Genomic DNA, 20,444 nt, shown 5'->3' on the forward strand with positions numbered 1-20,444 from the left:
ATCAGCACCCGTTCGCAAGGGGGGAAAGCGTCGCGAGACGGCCGCCGATTGGGTAAAACGGGCGCTCCTCGAGGCGCAGCCCTCTGATTGGCCGTGACGCATGCTTTGCCCCCCGCGGCCGCGTTGTTCGGCTCCTTTCCGTCGTCTGCTTTCGCCTGCACGCCCGTCATTTTTCGCGCTCCTCTTTGTTTCCTAGTATTTTTCGTTCTGCCGTTTTCCTTATCGTTATTGTAGACATTTTGGCTATTGAATCGCTTCTTTTAGCCCCGAATTTCGTGCTTTTGCGTGTATTTGCCTGCCTGGTGTCTTTGTTCCGTGTGTCACGATGGCCCGAGACGCGCGCTTGAAAGCAAGCACGCGAAAAACAGTCGGCAAAAAGAGACGCGCATGGAATAAGTAGAGCGCTGCATCGTCGAGAACTGCAGCTTCGGTGATGCCGCAAGCTGCTGTACCCTCGGTGGATGCGGCTGGACTGAGCTCGCCAACAACAGCTTCGCCGGTGGACGCGGCTGAACAAACCCTGTTGACGCCAGCATCGCCGGTGGACGCGGCTGGACAATGCCGATCGCCGTCAACTTCGGCGTTACCGCAAGTCTCTGCAGTGCCGGTGGATGTGCCTGGACTAAGCCCGTGGAAAATATCGACTTTTGATACGCTGCAAGCCGCTTCGAATTCCGTGTCGTCGGAAGCGGCCGAGCCGGCTGACCTAAGCCTAACGTCGACTTCGGCGTTTGCGCACGCCGCTTCGTGCCGACGGACGCGGCTGAACCGAGCTCGCGTGCTCAACGCTTCGACAAGCACGCGCAGCGCGGACCTTGGCAGCGCGCCAAGCCGCTGCCGCCGCTGATAACGTCATTTGTTTTTTTTTTAATATATATATATTTTGAGGAGAGCCCCGAGGGGGGGGGGGGGGGGGGGGGCGCGCTCGGCGAACTTGGCAGAGCGCCAAGACGTTCTGCGCTCTAAGCTGAAGCTTGAACATTTGAACATTCGCATTAGAAACTTCTCACTGTCCTGTTTTTAACCTCGCAAGAAGCAGTTTCTCGCTTCAACCAAGGAATGGCAACAACCAGCAGAGCTGTTGCAGCACAGCTTGGTTACAGGCCTGGGAGCTGCCTCATTGGTAGGAGCCTTGAAAAAGATAAACAGAGGCTGTGCAGGTCTGATAAGGGTCACACCAATGCTGAAAAGGTGAAGAAGAGGATGGCCAAGAAGCACAAGCCTGACAGCACCCATGACTACTGCCCAGGACTTTTGTGAATGTGTGGCAGATTCAAAGAAAATAGCAAGTGATTTTCGGAGCTTTTTTTTTGTCAAGTGCCAATGCAATACAGAGGTTTTCATAATCTTTACATGAACAGATTTCTGTAAATTTGGTGTTATTGTGTTCAGCAATGACTGGGCGGCATGCTAAAGCATTAAATTTTTCCATATGATCAGTAAACAAAAATGGCAGAGTAAGCAAAACTTTGAATGCAATTTTCTCAGCTTTGCTTTTTCGATCAAATGCCTTTGCCTTACGGAACTTTTCATAATGTTTGCATCGACTGATTTTATTGAAGTAGGTATCATTTTTTTCAGCAACACCTCAGCTACATCCTAAAGCTTTCCAATTTTCATTAAACCCAATAGACTAGCAATTAGGTCAGATCTAAGCTAATTACTCCCACATTGTTTTTTTCTTTCCTACTTTGTTATTCATTCATGACCTATGTGATGACTTTTTAAAAATTTCTTTAGCTTTAGGATGTGCAATGGGCCCTTAAGAATGACAGCATTACTTTAAAACTAGTTTTTTTAATTAAGAAACCACCATAATGGCCCGTAAGAAAAGACCTAAGTGGCATAAATTATTTTGCCATATCTTGATTTCTAGATGAGATATATAAAATCTGAATATATATTTGGGATTAGCATTCAAAGATATATCTGCATGCCAATTTTCAGGAAGATATGTTAAGAAATAAAAAAAAAGTTTTCAAGACCCTCATCCCCCCTTAAAGGTGACTGCAAACGTGTGAGGTAAGGCATGGAAACACTGGTCGCAATCGTGAACATCGTGGAAGCTGCCACACATGATCATTACCATTCTAGAGCACTCTGGTCATGTCTGGCATAGCGAAAAAAAAAAAAGGGTGATTTGGCTGTGTGCGAGAAACACTTGTAGCTGGGCAAGTTGGGGCATATTCAGGAAGGACACAGTAGCGCAAAAGGCGAACACGGACGTAGTGAGGGAACAGGACAAGCACTTTTCCTCGTCGTGTTCCCTCACTACGTCCGTGTTCGCTTTTTGCGCTACTGTTTTTTTCCTGGGCTGTCTGCCGCGATAAGGAAGGCGAGACAAAAAAAATTACAGGCAATCACATGATGCGATGTAACTGCATTAGCAGTAACGGTTTTACATTTCTATGTTAAACTGATCACCTTCCCATCATTGCGTCTTTGAATTTGATTTTGCCATTTGTTTTTCGTTCCGCTGGTGCTTGGAGGTTGGTTGACGCTTCACTGAGACACACTGAAAGCGGTGTTTTTTAAATGATGGCTGTGCTGCTAACACTGTAAAACTTACAGCACTTTAGTGGCATCTACCGCATCTCTGTTGGTGTCATTCTCCGCGCTGCAGTGCGGCAGTGTGCCAGCAAGTGCTCAAGGGCATCGTGGACAAGATCGAGCGTGACGAGAAGACGGTCGGCCGGCGGCAGCGGGCCAAGGCAAGTGCCGAGGAGCGCAAGGCGCGGGCATCGCAGACGAAGCTCAACGACGTGCTGGCACGGCAGACAGAATTCCTGCGCCGAGAGATCATGCGCAAGCGGGCTTTGATGGAGAAGGAGCTGCAGATACAAATACAGGTGGGTCTTTATTGCCTGTTCGTTTCGCTTTTTTAGTTCCTTGTTAGTTTAGTTTACTCATTCACAGTCAAATCTCGATATCATGTACACGGATATTACGAACTGTTGGCTATATCAAAATTTTCATGAATATTTTAGAGAAATGCATGCAATTTATACTTTATGTATTGGGTGCGGTTGGCCATGCAACGGATATATCGAACTGCACACCGTACTGCACAAATGACTGGTGGTGGTGCAGCAAGCATTCGCGCCAAGGCTTGCACTTTCATCTCGCACTCGCCAGCAGTGACGTGCTGGTTGCAGTCCGGCAGTCAGCACGCGTTCATGCCACTGGCATCCATCGACGGCGCCCTGGAAGCAGCAGCACAGGTTGTTGTAAGGTAGTAGTAACAATCCTGCGATCATATCGGCTGCCGTGGAGGTGGTGAAAAGGGCAATGGCTTTCGGTCTAACGTGCCGCTTTCTACGTGACACAGCTGTGATGCGCAGGGAAGCCAACTTGACTGGCGCTCGGTTTTTTTGCGGCGTTTGTTATAGTCGCAAATGCCTTCGAAACATCGCCAAAACCTGGGAAAATGTCTCTCCGCTTCTCTACTAAGGATAGCTGGAATTGCTGTCCCTTCGGTGACTAAATTGCACCACTGTTGTGCGCGTTTCTGACAAAATTTTATATTACCAATTTCGGCTGTAGCGAAAAATTCTAAAATTTTTCACTTGTTTGAAATAACGAGGTTTCACTGTATTACAGGTAGTCTGCAGAAACCTCCTAGCTTCAAAAAGGCTGAGATTTGTGCACGATAAAGCTTTCAGTGTCTCCACCCACTCTGCTCTCATCCACCGATTTATGTGTAGTACTGGACCTTCTCTCACAGTAATGCCCTTGTAAGGGCCCTGGGCTTTGCACTGTCGGTCTCTGGACTTCGGGACAAGAGTTTGGGGGTGGGGGATATGGTGTACGGATGGAGTGAGATAGTCGGCGGGGTGTTCAAGTGTGTGACTGTGACTGTCAAGACTGAAAACGGTGTGACCGGACGAGAGCTGCAGGAAACCGCGTAAAAATTCTACACCAGAAATAAATTTGACTTAACAGCGTAAAACAATACATGATAGTCTTAGCAGCATTTGCATGCACTTACTTTCTTTGCGAGTGCTTTGACCATGGTACATGTGTTCATACCTAGTCACTGCACCATAGCACTCAGCTCGGTAGCATGCCAATGTCATGCGTAAAGTACCTAACTTTGGTGGAAAATTCCAAATCCAGTGGGAATCTTAAGGGGGGACACGGGTCTTTCGGGCCAAAAATTCGCGAAAAAGTCAAATTTTCGAAACCGGTATTTTCGAAATCGGCGGCTATCTATCTACCTATCTGCCAAGTTTTTCACCTCTAAGATCAGTATTTTAGTCATAATATAAATTTACATAATCTACGTCGCCTGAATTTGCGCTGAAATCGGCTCCGAAACAGCTGTGTTCCGCGCCGCATAGCTCTCGTTTCATGCGCGGCACCGCAGCCATCTTGGTCTCGTTTGAAAGAGCCGTCTTTCGTCTTCAATTTCCCGCCACTGCTGCTTCCTTTCGTCCATTGGTTGCCTAGCAAATAACAAAAAAGAAAAGGTGCCTTTCGCGAGCCTATTGGCTGCCTGGGCGCACGTGACAGCAGGTCGCCTTCCGATTGGTGGAGCTGGCTGGCATCGTCTGCTCTGCGCGGCCAAGCCGCGGGGAGACGCGGCGCTTTCTTTGTATCGAGCCGAGGCGAGAACGCACTGCGATGCCTGGATCAGCGCGCAAGTTTCATTCGCGGCAGAAGTTCGGCAAGAAGAGGAAAAAGTCCTTGATTAATAACCTCAAGAGACCCCCTGCTCCAGCTGTCTGTGCTGAGAACGACGGAAGTTATGCGCCGAACGATCGAGTCGACGACAGTACCGAGGTCGAAGTAGGCCTAACGCGTTCCTCGGCCCGAGAGACAGCTACTGCCAGCGGCCGCATCCGCCACGATACTGTGATGCTGCGGCCCTCAGATGTGCAGCGAGACGTCATCAGAACCAAGAAAAAACTCGGAGAACTCGCGTCAACTCCAGCAACGAAGCGGAAGTCGGACTGTTTTCGCGATGACAGCAGCGCGGCGGACCGTCCGCTTGATGAGGCGTGCTTCACGATCGTTAGCCTGGCGTCGCTAAACGATCTGCTAAGGCTCGCTAAGTGCAGTACGTGCGGTGGTGATATTAGCGTCGAAAAAGGTGAGCGGGAATATGGGCTCGCCGTTAAACTTGTTCTCAAGTGCGTGAACTGCGGGGACACTTCCTCTTCTTGGAGCTCACCGCGGGCCTGTGCCGATAGGAAGGTGAACCCCTTCGTAGTGAATGTGCTTGCTGCCCGTGCAATGCAGAGCACTGGAAACCAGCAAACGGCCCTGAACGATATTTTTTCAACAATGAATATTTCTCATCGCGGCCTTCATACGAAAACATGGCAAGATTACATAAAAAAAAAAGTTGACGCCCGCTGCAACTCGAGCAGCCCAAGAAATGACCGCTGACTGTGCGCGATCGGTTCGAGAGCTTTACAGTGAATTGCGGTTCGGAAACCCCGGCAACATCGCTGTTTCTTATGACGGCACATGGATGACACGGGGCCACACATCTCACATAGGTGTGGGCACAGTCATAGAACTGTTCACCGGACTTGTGCTCGACTATGTTGTGCTCTGCAATTTTTGTGCCGGCTGCGAACGAGGCCCGAAACCTGATGAGCCATCCTACCAAGCCTGGAGGGCTGACCACCTCTGCCAAAAAAACACAGAAAAAAAAGCGGGGGAAATGGAGGTCGAAGCAGCCCTTATACTTTTCGAGAGGTCTCTCAAAAAGAATGGCCTTCGCTACACCACTATGCTGTCAGATGGCGACAGCCGTGCTTTCCTTGCACTGCAAGAAACAGATGTATATGGCTACGTCAAAGTGGAAAAGGAGGACTGCATAAATCACGTCAAGAAGCGCATGGGGACAGCCCTGCGAAATTTGATTGCCAAGCAGAAAGGGACAGAAAACCTTGGAGGCAAGGGTAAACTAACCGGAAGCATGATCACCAAGTTGAGCTCCTATTATGCTTGGGCACTCAAGTCTCATAAAGGGGACGTGGACTCAATGCACAAAGCTGTGATGGCGACATACCGTCATATTACCTCTAATGATGAGACGTCAGATCACAGTTTGTGCCCATCAGGGCCAAACTCCTGGTGCCAGCACAATGCGGCGGCATCGCGAGGGGAGCCTGCACCAAAGCACCGCCACAACCTTCCACCTCATGTGTGCAAGGCATTGCTTCCCATTTACGAGCGGTTATCAGAAAGGAAGCTCCTTGAGCGCTGCCACAGGGGCAAGACGCAGAATAGCAACGAGAGTCTGCACTCTCTGATATGGGCCCTGGCACCCAAGGAGCGCCACGCATCTTTGTACACTGTACAAGCTGCCGTGGCCGAGGCAGTAATGCGCTTCAATGCAGGCAGCGAGAGAACATCTAAAATAATTTTGAGAGAACTTGGTCTCAATACTAGTGCAAAAGCCAGTAAAAGGATGACGGAAAAAGATGAGCGTCGGGAACACAAGTCTGCCCGGAAACATGCTGCGGCTGAAAATGTCCAAGGTGCTTTCAAGAAGCGGCACTTGGACAATGGAAAGCAAAGGGACTACATCCCTGGGGGCTTCTAGCCATTCTGTGTTGTAAATATGTGTGTTGCACTTGTAAATATTGGTTAAATTGTTCTCTGTTTGTTTTTTGCACTTTTCTCAAAACATAATTTGTTGACTACTAACAGTTTTGCGGCCTCGATATCTTTGCACCCGAAGCATGTAGAGCCGAAATTCTTTTTGCAATAGGAAGCTGAATGTATGCTCTGTGAAGTGTTGAGAGCAGATTTTTTGTTTTTGGGTTCAAAATTTAATTATTTTGATTAGTTTACTTCCACCTGACGCACACACTTTGTATACTGAAATTCATAATGCTGTAAAATGAGTAATAATTAACATATCAAAAAACTGCTCCCAACACTTCATTCTTTACTCTTCTAGCTATGTAGCTATTCCTTAAAATTCAGTTTTTACCAACTCATTGTTTTACCATTTAGGCCTCAAACAATGGAAGTTGATTATTAATTATCTTGAAAACTAACTGGCCTACAAGAAAACCAATGGCATATTTGAGATCAGCATTAAAAAATTTGTCAGGCTGTACATTTTTATTAAAATTGGCCAAAAAACAACACAAACAGCCTCAGAACCAGTGTCCCCCCTTAAGATGAATAAAATAAACGCGCAAGTTTTTTTTTTTTTAGCTCATGCCTTGCACGCTGCAGATGTCCCTCTTCTAAAATTGAAGGTGGCTGTTTTAACTCAGCATCAGGTAATGCTTTCCTGTTATCCTCACTCAAAGAATGGCGCTTATTCGATAGCCAGATCTCCATAACGACTGAATAATCCCTCTGCATGAGCAAAGTTGATTGTGATAGACAAATATTTTAAAGCAATGGAAGAGAGTTCAAGTTCAGGTCACTCCATCCATTCCATTCGAGCCAAAAAAGATGGGATGTTAAAATTGCACTTTGTACGTCTTGCTTAGAAGCAAACTGTTTGATGTCTCGGTCATTGGATTTCAGTTCTCAAGAAGTCCTGGCACGCTTGCATACGCCAACATTTTTTCTGGTAGAAATGTGTCCTGCTGTGGGTCCTCTTTCAGCATTGGTTGATCCAAATGGTTTGGGATTTCCTTACAATCGAAATATTTCTTATAAAATTTTCCTGAAGTCTCATCCCCCTCGTGTTACATTCATGCAGATAAGATAAATTAGTAATTTTCCTTCTGATGTCCATAACAATTGTATAAAAAAATGCAAACTCAGAATTCCACGAATAATGGTTAAATCCATTATTTTTCATGCAATCGCAGAATCTCTGGAAGCTATGTGCCTTAGCCATGCTGCACGTCATTTCTCATCCATGAGAACAGAATGGCGGTGCTTTCAGTGGCCGCCAATTCTTCGGCTGTTCCAGCCATCTGATCATATCAGTTCATCCGAGTTGGTTAGAATTGGGACTGACATTTTTATTGTGTACGAGATTGTTGCTGTTGGTGACGGAAACTTGCCTGCTGCTGGCATTGGCACAATATTTGTTCTGTAGTTTGTTGCTGAATGCCTTCTGGGGTAATGGCTCCCATCTTCCTGCAGTCGGAACTCCAGGCGGACATCAAGCGGCGAGCAGTTGCGGCCGCAGCGGCTGCGGCTCCAACTACATTGGTCACTCCGCGTATCCCGCCTCAGGAGAAGGTTGCTCAGGTGGGTACTCTCGATTGAACGGGATTTACTTCTCTTGCGCAGTGAAATTTGTAAATTCTGGGGTAGTGCCAAAATAAAGGTGTTGTAGTGCAGGTGGAGCGAAACTGAAAGTCGGAAGGTAGGGTCTGTTAGTGTTTTAGTGTTAGCACTTATGGGGGTACCCTGGTCTTAAGACGATTTTTTTTATTTACTGGCAGATTTTGATGAAAGTTGCACCGTCTATGTAGTTTTTTGTGCTGATTTCGAATGTGCATATAGAATTGCTATAAGTAATCTAGTTTTGCAGATATTGAGCACTTTATCTTCCTTGTTTGGAAGTGAGCTACCTGTAAAACTAGAGGTGTTACGATGAAAATTGACCTACAAATTAATCTACAACGCACAGGGAATGCAAAAATCAAGTTTGAATGTCCTGGTCCCATTTTAACCGAGGTTAGAGCTTGTCAAAGTGTAAAGACCAGAGAGCCATCTGGACACTCAAGAAATCATGTAATTTTAAAAAAGATTCCTCATAAAGTACCACAAATTTATTTATAATTTTGCACTCTATATGAGTTTACACCTCTGGTCCGAAAAGAAATGCAGCATAGACTGCTTATAATGCATACTGCGGGGGTCGGAAAAATCCGCATTATAAGTGGTACTGCACTGTAACCAAAACGTAGCTTTTGCATGCATTCGCATATTTAGTATGGCCAGCCTGCCTTTCAAAGTGCACCTGGAAACGCATCAGACGCATAACACTGCAATGCAATCACAGGCAACAAATAAATTTATTTGGAAGCGTCGTAGAGAATGAAAAAAACTTATTTTCGTCTGTCGCTGCGATATAACTGCGTTGCTAGTGACCTCGTCTTCAAAGCCAGTGAGGCACTTGAGCGCTTGCATGCTGAGGTTTCTCTAAGTGCAGTAGAGGCGCAGTTTGTTGCAATAGATGAGCGCATCTTTGCATGAAACTTCTGGAACACTTTCACACGCTTCGTCGGGCTCATCCTCAGATAGAGTCTCATTGCGACCGCGCACCGCTGCCACGATGTCTTGTGGCGGCTACTTCGCACACAGCGCCGTCGTCATCGTCCTCGGCGGCGAAGTCTGCGAATGTGTCGTTCTCATCCACACAATTATTTTTGATCAGATCGGGACCACATGTCATCCGCGTTGACTTCTTCGTCGACATCATCACTGGCAGCGGCAGTGTCCGAGTCTCCGGAATTCCTCGCGAAACCAGCTTTCTCGAAACACTTTTGGACCATCGTTGCCTTTATCTGCCACCACGATGCCATGATCGTATCGATAACAGCCCTCAAATCCACCTTCAGTGCTTCCTTTCGCTGTATGTTCAGCACTAAACATTCGCAAATGCATCTCTTGTAGTGTGCTTTTACCGTCGCGATCACGACCTGGTCTAGTGGTTGGCTCTTGGCTGTCGTATTCGCCGGCAAAAATTTCGAGCACACTGCAGTCAGCTTTCGTGTCACGTTATGAGCAGAACAGTTATCTAAAATTAAAACGACTTGCCGTTTCGCGACGACCATGTCTTCGAATTTTTGCAACCAACTGGCATAGAGCTCCTGGGTCATCCACGCCTTTTTATTGGCTGCATACAAAACAGGTAGACAATCCCGCTTCTTGAAGCACCGTGGTCGTGCCGATCTTCCCACGACGAACAGGTGCCGCTTGTCTGTGCCATCCATGTTGGTGCAAAATAAGACTGTCACTCGCTCCTTCGACGCCTTTCAACTCAAGCAGCGCTCATCTCGCAAAGCGAGAGTGCGATTCGGAAGCAGGTTGTAGAAGACGCCAGCTTCGTCAGCATTATAGACGTCACGGTCACTGTACTTCAAAAGCATGCTCTCAACATGAATGTTGAGCCAGGCCTCAATGGCAGGGTCGTCGACTTCTGCGCTTTCGTCAGAGATAGCCCGACAGCTTATCCCGTGCCGGTCCTTGAAGCGCTGAATCCAGCCGTTCAGTGGGTTTAAAGAATCATGCCCCAAAAAGGTTTGCAAAACATCTGGCCTTGGCTTGCAGTATCTGGCCACTCACAGGAACGCCCTGGGGTCGGACCTCTCGAAACCATTTAAACAAAGCGGCGTCAACATCTTCGTACTTGGACACACGAATCCGCTTCATCGCAAGCGAAGCGGAGTCTTCCTGCAGCTGCTGTCGCAACTTGTCTCTATTCTTCCAAATGGCGGACACAGTAGTGTCGGCGCCGCCGTACTTCTTTGCCACCGCAGGCTTTTTTAAACCACTCTCGACGTCCCTTGCAATACCCTGCTTGGTTCCCAGGGACAAAGCGTGCCGTTTCCTGGCTTTCGGAGAAGACACAATCGGAACTGATGATAGTCGAGGCTGGTAGACTGGCCCACGTTGTCAGCATGTCAACAAAAATACTGCCACAACGTGCGCGTGGTAGCCAAGCTGCTTGCAGGGCAATGCGCGCCCCGACGCCACCGACACCGCTCCAGCATGCTCGTTTGGCCGTGCCATCACGTGCTTTCAAGTTATGTCCAATCAGTGTGCCCAGTGGAGGCGCATCGGAGAGCGAGAGAAAAAGTGCCTGCTTTGCGATTTTTTCTTTCTTTCTCTTCCCGCCTGCAGCCTTTCCTTGAACACCGCTGACAACCCTTCCCAGCCCCGCCTGTTGCCCCTTTCTTGCGCAATCTCGGAAGCACTCGTCATGCCCGCCGGTACCCACGGGCCCGTGCCGGTACGCGGGGCCGCCAGGCCTCCCAGAAACCGCACTATACGTGGTCTCCGGTTATGCGCTGCCGCGTATTAAGCGGTACACCAATGCATTGAACTCTATGGGAAGCAAAGCGGTTGTCACAAAAAGCCGCATACAATGCGGTCCCGCATTATAATCAGTTACGTTATAAATGGTCTGAGCTGTATAGCAATAGCATAAGTAGAACCAGAGGTATGCACCTTCATGCGCGTATCACCATCACTATTTTGATTTTGAGAAAAGGGAGAAAAACGTTTTACAACATTTTTATTCGCTGAGAAGTTTTATTCACTGAGAAAGCACTCAGTATGCCTCAGGAGAGTAATCCGGGTGCATGGAGTCCTGGTGTTTGTGTTTTACACCCTGCAAAACTTGAAGCTTCTTACTAGACATGCGGCTGTGGCGTATGTCCCTGTCTCGAGTCCTCTTGAGGCCATTTCTTGGCACCTTTGTGCTTAGTAACCCCAAGATTGCTGTTCGGTCGTTTCGAGTCGAGAGCATTGCTCGTCTTGCAAGCATGTTAATTTCGAGGGGGTTGCATCGCTTCTCGGCGTCCACCCTCTGCGAGCTCCACGGTGAGGCAACTTCACCGCAGGTCTCGCAAGCCAACACTAACTTAGTAGCGAGGCCGTAGTCACAGTCGCCCTGCACTAACTTCACGAAACCACGGCACATTTTGCACGCACTAACTTCACGAAACCACGGCACATTTTGCACGTCACAACACGAAGGAGCGTGTTCACTGCGGCAAGACCCACAATACCGTAATGTGCTGCTGACACGACCGATGCTTCTGCTGTACTTGCCTAAAAGCACTGGAGCTTCCTTTCTGTAGCAGGTGTTGAGTCCAGCTTTCTGAGCACAGCTTTTTCGCGTGCACTTCTTCCAGTTCGCTGGCTGTGACGGGTGCTGTATCGATTCTTAGGCGGCCGGAGTCGCTGCAAAACGACGTGCTGTCGACGCAGTCCTGCGGAGCCGGCGAAGCATTGGAGTCTGGCGGCGATTCCGAGTCCACATCGGGTCGCCGGGCATCCATTGCGCGTTCCGATGGCTTTGATTCGTTTCCACACTTGTTTGCTCTCCTTTGCTCCCGCCCATGGCAGTTTTTCGAGCAGAACTTCGTCGTGCCTCCATGCATGGCGAGAAGCACATCGGAGCAGCCTCGACAAAATGGCGCCTGTGTTCGGACACCCATGGCCACCGACTCCATTTGAGGCACTCGTCACCCGCCATATTGATCACGTGCCCTGACTGGCCATTAGGAACGCGTGCTGCGTGCCCTTTTCGTGGTTGTTTTTTATTGCTACCACGGCACGCACAGTGTTGCTGCTTGACTAGGGGAAAAAAAGTCCAAAAAATGCGACGTTCTGGACGAGACCAACATGGCGCCGATGGAGCTCTCTTCTCCCGAGATGCACGCCGCGGAAATCGGTCATGATTTGTCCTTAATTTAAAGAGCTGCGCTCGCGCACTCGGTTTTTTAAAATCGCCTAGGGCAAGAAATATGTGGTATTTTTGCACCGAAATTTGCACATAGGTGCAGAAACGTGCCAGGATCACAAAAGTGGTGACAATGAAAATTTGGTTTTTGGGTCAATTTTTGATCCCAAGGACCTGGGTCCCCCTTATGTCAAAGCTGTCTTCACTGGTGCTTTCTTTTTTCATGAATGCAAATGGCCTTGAGAAGCATTGGCTGTTGTATGTTGCACAACATATCTGCTGTCATCTGCTATAGCTCTCTTCCAGTGGTGAAGGGCAGTAAATCCAATTTATAAAACACCACAGGAAAATAAACGCAGTTCATGCTTTGGCAAATGACAGACAAGAAGCTGTTCTGGGTAGTTTTTTGTGCCGCTCACGGCGTGTGTGATGCCCTAGTTTGCGAAGGAATTAATGTTGGAACTGGTGGTCTCTTGAAGTTGGTCTGACTGTGCTGTTTTTTTTTGTTTTTTTTCAACAGGTGATGCGAACCCTTGAAAGTAGCAAACAGCAGGCTGCGGCTGCTGCAGCGGCAGCCGCGGCGTCGCGCAAACGGGCTGCTGCGGCACAGTCTGCCACTAGCGACAGCGACGTCTCACCACCAGTGCCAGCAAAGCGGCCCAAGAAGCAGCCAAAGGTGCCGACAGCACAACGGCCTCCACCCGCACCGTCGCACCACCGCGGAGGCAGCGGCAGCAACTCTACAACCCCAGCCGGCCATGCCAAGCAGCGTGCTGGTGGTGCAACCATGAGCCAGCACAAGCTCTACTGCATCTGCAAGAAGCCCTATGACCCTTCCAAGTGAGCCTAGACTACCACTTGGCACCATTTTTTAACGGTACACGGGGAGGGAGGTCTGGGCATCGCCAGAGTTTTTTTTGTGTGTGCTTGAAAGTCATGGTGGTGCCAGATACTTGAGCTTCGATGGAAGGGGGGCTGTGTCTACAAACATTAAGGTCACTGTCATGGTGCCAGAGACTAGAGCTTTGATGGAACTGATGCTGTGTTCTAAGAAGGGCGGGCTGCCACCTGGATCCATGACGGGTGCTAGCTTAGTTTAGCACTGCATGCAGCCAGAGCTTCTGCAGAACCTTGGGTTTGCCGGCTGAAGTTCTGGAAGTCAGGGCATATATACTTAGACCCATGAGGATATTGGTACCCAGTGGAGATCACTGTGTTGCAGAACTAGTGGAAGTGCTTGCAGAGACTTAGTTATCTGCATGAAAATCGTATTTGGACTTGATGTCAACTAATTTGCCCCGTGGTTGCGCCATGCAGAAAATGCTTAGTCTTACAGGTGAAGCAACAGTAGTAGCTGTCCTGAACTCCTTGGATAAAATGTTTAGCACATCAAAAGCTGGTTTCATTTCCAGCATGACAAATTCAAAGAAAATTTAATTTAACTTGCTGCAACACAAATAGGACAAAACCATGGTTATCTCGTGGAATGTGGCACCTGTGACTTAATAATCGGTAGGCAGCCTCCGACTGGACTGGAAGTGCTCTGCTGCGGCCTTCCGTTCGCCTGCGGTTTGTGCAAGAGCCAGTTATGGAGGAGGGGTCATTTCCATGTGCAGGTTCATGATCGGCTGTGACTTGTGCTCCAATTGGTTCCACGTCAAGTGCATCGGCCTGACTGAGATCCAGGCCAAGGCCATGGACAAGTATGTCTGCAGCGAATGCCGGACGGATCACAAGAGTTCCACTGAGGAGCTGTATTGCCTCTGCAGGCAACCTTACGACGAGTCCCAGTGAGTTTATACCCTTTGCAGGGCTTCGGGATATGTGCCCGAATTCGTTTTGGTGCAGTATGCATGAATGCAATGACTGTAAAGAAGGCTAGTGTGACAAAACAAGGGCTTGATAAGGAGGCAAGACATGATGCACACTGCAAACTTTCACCATGCTACAAATGTACTCCTGGTGGTGCTTTGCTTCCTCGTGGGTTGGTGTTTTGTTGTGCTACATTTTTTTTCTTTTTTCTTAATCTGTGCTGACTTGCATGTATGTACAAAAGTCAACAACTAATGCGAGGAGAGCAGAGCAAAATAAACAGGGCAACAGGAAAGAACCTCCCAGGACCAGTGCTTGTCCCATCAGCTTCTTTCCTCTCATCTTGTCTATTTTGCACTGCACTATCCTGTATGAGCTGTATGTAAGTCTGACTTCTACCCGAAATGGCACCGTGTCCACCATGCTTTGTGTAAGCAAGGGGCTGGCCAGGAGTTGCAGTGTCTTGACCCCTCATCTCCATAACAACCTCCCCCCCACCCTCCACTCTTCCCCTGCCGAGCGCAGGTTCTACATCTGCTGTGACCAGTGCCAGGACTGGTTCCACGGCCGGTGCGTTGGGGTGCTACAGAGTGAGGCGGACTCCATCGAAGAGTACATTTGCCCCACATGCCAGCGCAACAGCAACATCAACCAGGCCAACCTCAAGCCGCTGCTGCCGAAGGACTTCGACAACCTCAAGAAGCTGCTGCGCAGCTTGCAGGTAATGATGCAAGGCATGACTGTGCGACTTCTTACCCTCCCTGCACTCAGTGCAGCCAGGTATCCTATTTCCTGTGCTGCTCACTTGCTACAGCAGGACCGCTCTGTAGTGAAGTCACTCGGACCAGCAAAACTCTTTTGCTATACAGTTAAGCCCGCTTATAACGAACATGAGCGTCACGCGGCGTCCGTTGGTTATATCCCGAAGTTCGTAGTAAGTGGACCACAGCTTTAAAGACAGTTGCTTGCCAAAACGCAAAATTTTTTCCTTGCTAAAAAGTCCGTGATGGACGTCTGTTTTTGCAGCGCAGATCCGATGAGGGAGGTTTCCAGTTTATTTAAGGGGGGACACTGGTCTTAGACCTATCTTCCTTATTTTTAGTCCAATCCTAATGAAACTGTATCTCGTTGTTCAGCTTTTTATACTGATTTCAAATATGAAATTGCTTTTTTAATCAATTCATTAGTTCCTAAGATAACTAATTATAATTAGTCATTTATTAGTACCTCGGTGCAAACAAAATGGCTCAATAAAAATAATTTTTAACCCATGGCTACATAGTATGGTGAGTAAAAAGTGAAATAATCAAAGCAGTTTTTCCATTTTACCCTCATTAGTAAATTTAGAGCACTTAGAATAGCAGCATTCAAAGTGTGAATATCGTGCATCGATAAACTTTGCAAAATTACAAATTCTGGAAGCGCGACTGAACAATTGTGCTTCGATTATTGCATACATTGTGCCTTCAGCTTCCCTTAGCAAATAGTATGACATGTCTATCTGTCCTAGACGTTGAGATATTGACGTACTAAGGCAGCCAGGTGTCCAAAATTTTCACGGTGTTAAATCACCTGCTCCTAAACAAATTGATCCCACACAGTGATCTAAATTTAATATTATGGTCAAAATACCGATTTCCTGGAGGAGAAAAGAAGAAAATTGGTAGAGTTAAAACTGGTAGAGTTGAAGAATAATAGCCATAGGCCCCAAAAATGTCATTTAAAAAAAAAATGATTTTTGGGTAAAACGGTCCCAAAGACCAGTGTCCCCCCTTAAAGCAGAAGCGAACTTGAAACAGTTGAATTCACATCATCAGTTAATAGTTAACAACATCAATTATATTACAAGTTGCGGGTCATTGTTTTTCTTTTTTAACAATTCTAACAGACGCACAAGATGGCCTGGCCTTTCTTGGAACCGGTGGATGCAAAGGAGGCACCAGACTACTACACAATAATCAAAGAACCTATGGGTGAGTACAGGCCTTGTCAACATGCGTGGGTTTCAACATCTGTTTAATTCTTGCCAATGTCTGTGTAACGAGACTACTAATTTCTGTCCTCATTTCAATTTATACGAGCCATTTTTGAACCTCCAGAGCATAGCAATTTTTGTTTTGCAACGCAGTCTTACAAGTAAAGTTTGCAGTGCTGACAACAGATTTTTTTTTTTTTTTTAGTCTGTGGTTAGTCTCTAAATCTTGCAGAGGTACGCGTTTCAAGTATACTTGAAGGAGTTAAGAAGTTAACAATTTGAAGAGGAAGTGAAACTTTATTGTGAAAATAAATGGTTGTTGTTCCCAATGGGTGTGGCTGTCAGTTGAGGGTCCCAGTGGCTTGTGCTGTCTGTTCCCCCCCCACCGTATTGATCAGCCAGAGCTTGTCCTCAAGATTGGTTGATGCGGCCCCTCACTGCAAAAGAGTAGGGTTGTGGTTAATCGGGGCAGCAGTCATACTGGGGCGTGCCTATGCTGAGTGGTCTGTATTATAATACGAACCCACATATAATACTAGGCGTAATTTGCAAAAACTGGGAAAAAAAGTTTCAATCTTTTTATAATGCAAGTAAAGCAGTCAGCTCAAAGACGTTCCGGAAGTCGCGAAAGCTGAACGCCCTCCGATTATTTGTGTATGCCGGCGCGCCGGATATGACGTGTGTAGAGTGGGTGCCAAACATCTGCCAGATACAGATCGGGGACCGCGCTTGCGCCTACTCCTGTCCTTCGCCGCGAGCATGTGCAGACTGGCTCCGGCATACGTGCGGGCGTGCACACTTCGGAAGTGTCCCTAGTCGGTGCTTTAGTGATCGTCGTCGTCGGGTGTGCCGACTTCCGAAAAGCCCTTGTCAGAGATCTCTTTCCACTGAAACACATCTGCGGTACCGTCGAGCGCTTTTGATGTCCCGCATTTCTTGAAATTACAACCGGTGAGTTCCTCGGGAATGCTAGGCCAAGCGTCCGCCTCAAACTGCACAGCGTGGATGGAGAGGCCCTTGTCCAGCGGCAATAACTGCAGGCTCTGCCTACCTCATACAGACCATATAGCAGTGCTTGATGCGATGCCGGTGCTTTCAGCAGCTGCGATTACTTGCCTTCGCAGTGCCGATACCATGGGAGATGCGATTGTGGTCGAAATCGAAACTACCGACCTACGCCACCACTAGATAGTGCTTCTCTCACTCAAACAATGTTGGTAATGGTGCTCGATAATAACGAAACCGGAGCTGCGGATCAGCTTATAAAGCGAAGCGGAAATTTGACATGCTAATAAAGTCTGGAAAACACCTTCTATTCTGTGCAGGTTTTTACGGTAGTCCCTGCATAGTGGGTACTTTTTACTTGGGTTATTAGTTGAGTTTTTTTTCGTAGCAGACCAAGGTGTGCATAGGTATAACTGTCTCCATGTCACCGGTTTTTCCTTGTCAAGTTTCTTGTGTGGTGGCAGGTAGGTTTGTCTAGCCTCTCTGTAGTGTTAATAATGATTGCCCCACGCTGTACTTCTAGTAGCAGCAATCAGCTTGAACTGCTAACACCAGTGGCAATTGGAACTGGCTGCATAAGGGAAGGACTGCGAGGCTGGTTAGGTCAGGTCATCTCACTGGAGTTGTTTGGCTGTCCAGCCGTGCCGTATGAACACCTTTGCTCGCGTCTTTCTGCAGACCTGCAAACCATTGAGCGGCGGTTGCAGACTCGCCACTACCAGAAGCTGAGCGAGTTCATTGGCGACATGACCAAGATATTCGACAACTGCCGCTACTACAACCCGCGCAACTCGCCCTTCTACCAGTGTGCCGAGGTGCTCGAGGCCTTCTTCGTCCACAAGATCAAGGTGTTCCGCGAAAGCATCTCGTGGTGACCCTCGGCGAAGAAAGGACTACCAACTCCCATCGTGAAGAAGACCCGCGCTTCTCACGGCACGCAAGACTCTCGTACAGTGAGCGCACACGTGCAGCAACAATTAATGTGAAAGCCCGAACTCTCTTCCGTGCACTGGGCTGAACACATTACTTCTTTGGTGACTGTGCGCGGTCGGGCTGTGCAGACTGTGCAGAGCCGGGGGGGCGCTTCCCGAGGCTGTGTGGGAGGAAAGAGACTTGACTACCACTCATCACGGCGCCGGGTTGTGTTGAGCCTCGGTCTTTTTGCCGCCGAGTGCCGAAATTCGTGTACATAGTGTAGAGGGAGACTTCATTGTCATTAGCAACCGCATTACCACACGCACCACCGGTAATTTTTTTTTTTTTTCCATTCGTCCTCTTTCACGCTTGTGCATGAGCAGCAGTTTTTCTCGAGATTTTTTGAGAGTGTGAACCTGTCACAAAACTTTGTCATTTTCTGTTTTGTTTCCATTAGAAGGGAATTGCTTTCGATGCACAGCTCATCTGCCCCCTCCCACCCCCCCTGAACTTCCTCAAATTTGTTTTTAAACTTGTGAATACTGAGGGACAGCTCGTTAACTTGTAATAATATGTACAAAAGGGGAGGAGGGGGATGTCAGTAGTTTTGTAAAACAGTAAAGGATGTGTGTGACCATGTATCTTTGCTGGCCTCGATTATCTCCTCTTGTATGACCCACGGTGAGGACTTTGGTCCACTTTCTCGGTTTTTGTTGCTGAACTGTCTATGCATCTGAGAGAAATGTGCTGCGAGGCCGCAATCCTTTGTTGTCAGTGGAGTGGGAAAAAAATACGCACATTGGACTTGCTTGCTCCTAGGGGCGTTTTTAATCTTTTTCCTGATGTTTGTACATTTTGGTAGTAGTAAATATTTATTTTGTAAAAGAACAAGTCTGTGTATGCAAATAATGATGTTGAAGACGGTCAAAAAGCCAGATGTTTACATTGAAAACAACTTCAGAAGTTGCAGGAGTGTTCTTTGTGAATTCGGATTACAGACCCACAAGAAAAATCTGTGGGATCTGTACATTAGACACAGGTCTATGATGTAATGCTAAAGAAAAAGCAACTACAAGCAGCATAGTCGCTCCTTTGCTTTGTGCTCCCACTTGCCACAATCTTTTTTTCTTACCTTTTTTTTTCTGTGTGCCATCTTGTTTGACTGTATGATGAAAAGCCCTCTGACCTGCGTTTATCACGACTACTGCGCTATTCTTCCATAAAAAACTGACCTAGCACGGCCATGACAGACTGCAAAAATCTCATTTGAGAAGCACTTGGAGTTTGTGGTCCCCACATCGACATGCGGACAACCTGCAAAGTGTTTTGCTTGCTGCAGTATGCATTTGCGCTTTTCCTGGAGCACCTTTGCGCCTTGTACATATTGCCATTACCATTTTTTCCCATCTGCTCGCCTTTCCACACACTGCATCGATGTCTGCGCACACTCGCCGCAGCAAGCAAACCGTGCCGGCTTATGTTTCGAAGAATACTGAAGGAACGGTACTGGCCGCTCGCTTGCAATTTGCACCTAAAATGCTGGCTTCTTGGTCTGGCTGGCAGTTTTTAGCCATTTGTGGCACATTGAGGAGGGAGACGGGGTAGGGAGGGTTAGCACGAAATCTGCGTCACATGGGAGCGTACCGAAAAATGTGCAGGGTATGTTGCACATAGCGAGAACATTCAAATTGACTTTCAAGTGCCGGTTATAGCTCGGATCAAACACGAAAGTCAGCAGACCGGTTTTTCTTCGGAAATGCTTGAACTTGCGTCGGTTAGCCCGCTTTTGTACAATACAACGGCTCGGATGTGCTAGTTAATTATGCTTGACTGACAATTTGGGTGTTCGCTTTATGTGCAAAGCAACCTGCACATGTTGCAAGACGGTTGAAAAGCGACTCTGCTGTGTTGCGAGATGTGTACTGTAAACATGTTATTTGTATGAAAACAACAAAAATAATAAATTATATCAAGGAAGAATTGACCACGTGTAGTGCATATAGCTGTGACACACTATAGAATATACTTTGTTTACAGCCAAACGAACACCATTTAGCTGTTTTGTTGCAATGTAGCCCTCGCCCACACTGTTACGAAAGGTGCAGGAAATTATCCTCGTGTGATGCTTTAATCATCAAATGCAATTCCAGCAAGCCATAGGAAAATGTGAATGATTTACGGTCTTGTTCTTTGCAACTTCTCTTCGTATCGCAGTGGCCACATATGCAGCCACAAGGTGTGACCGATTGCTCATCATATACCAGAAGTAAAGCTGAAGCCATGTCAGCAGCGACGTGGTGGCAGTTTTTGAATGGTACTTCACAGCTTCACTTGCGTGGTTAGTATTATGCTCATGTTTTGTGGACATGTGCACAAAATACGAGG

The 20,444-nt window shown here is 47.6% G+C and overlaps 2 protein-coding genes across 3 annotated transcripts in view; both read left to right on the top strand.

Annotated features, from left to right (window-relative positions):
* Positions 1-19,128, top strand: part of E(bx) (nucleosome-remodeling factor subunit NURF301 E(bx)) — a 66,269-nt gene extending 47,141 nt beyond the window's left edge. For both annotated transcript variants that reach the window (XM_077634481.1, XM_077634482.1), the window contains exons 25-31: positions 2,624-2,849; positions 8,074-8,181; positions 12,873-13,192; positions 13,969-14,142; positions 14,690-14,885; positions 16,053-16,137; positions 17,823-19,128. In XM_077634481.1, coding sequence (XP_077490607.1) covers positions 2,624-2,849; positions 8,074-8,181; positions 12,873-13,192; positions 13,969-14,142; positions 14,690-14,885; positions 16,053-16,137; positions 17,823-18,019 — 1,306 coding nt within the window. In that variant the 3' untranslated portion in view covers positions 18,020-19,128. The remainder of the gene's footprint in view (positions 1-2,623; positions 2,850-8,073; positions 8,182-12,872; positions 13,193-13,968; positions 14,143-14,689; positions 14,886-16,052; positions 16,138-17,822) is intronic.
* Positions 4,130-7,139, top strand: LOC144101363 (uncharacterized). Its single transcript, XM_077634488.1, has one exon. It carries the CDS (start codon positions 5,381-5,383, stop codon positions 6,557-6,559), a length of 1,179 nt encoding a protein of 392 aa, XP_077490614.1. The 5' UTR covers positions 4,130-5,380; the 3' UTR covers positions 6,560-7,139.
* Positions 19,129-20,444: the final 1,316 nt, after the last annotated feature.

The sequence above is a fragment of the Amblyomma americanum genome, chromosome 8, assembly GCF_052857255.1.
Source record: "Amblyomma americanum isolate KBUSLIRL-KWMA chromosome 8, ASM5285725v1, whole genome shotgun sequence".
Lineage (NCBI taxonomy): Eukaryota > Metazoa > Arthropoda > Arachnida > Ixodida > Ixodidae > Amblyomma > Amblyomma americanum.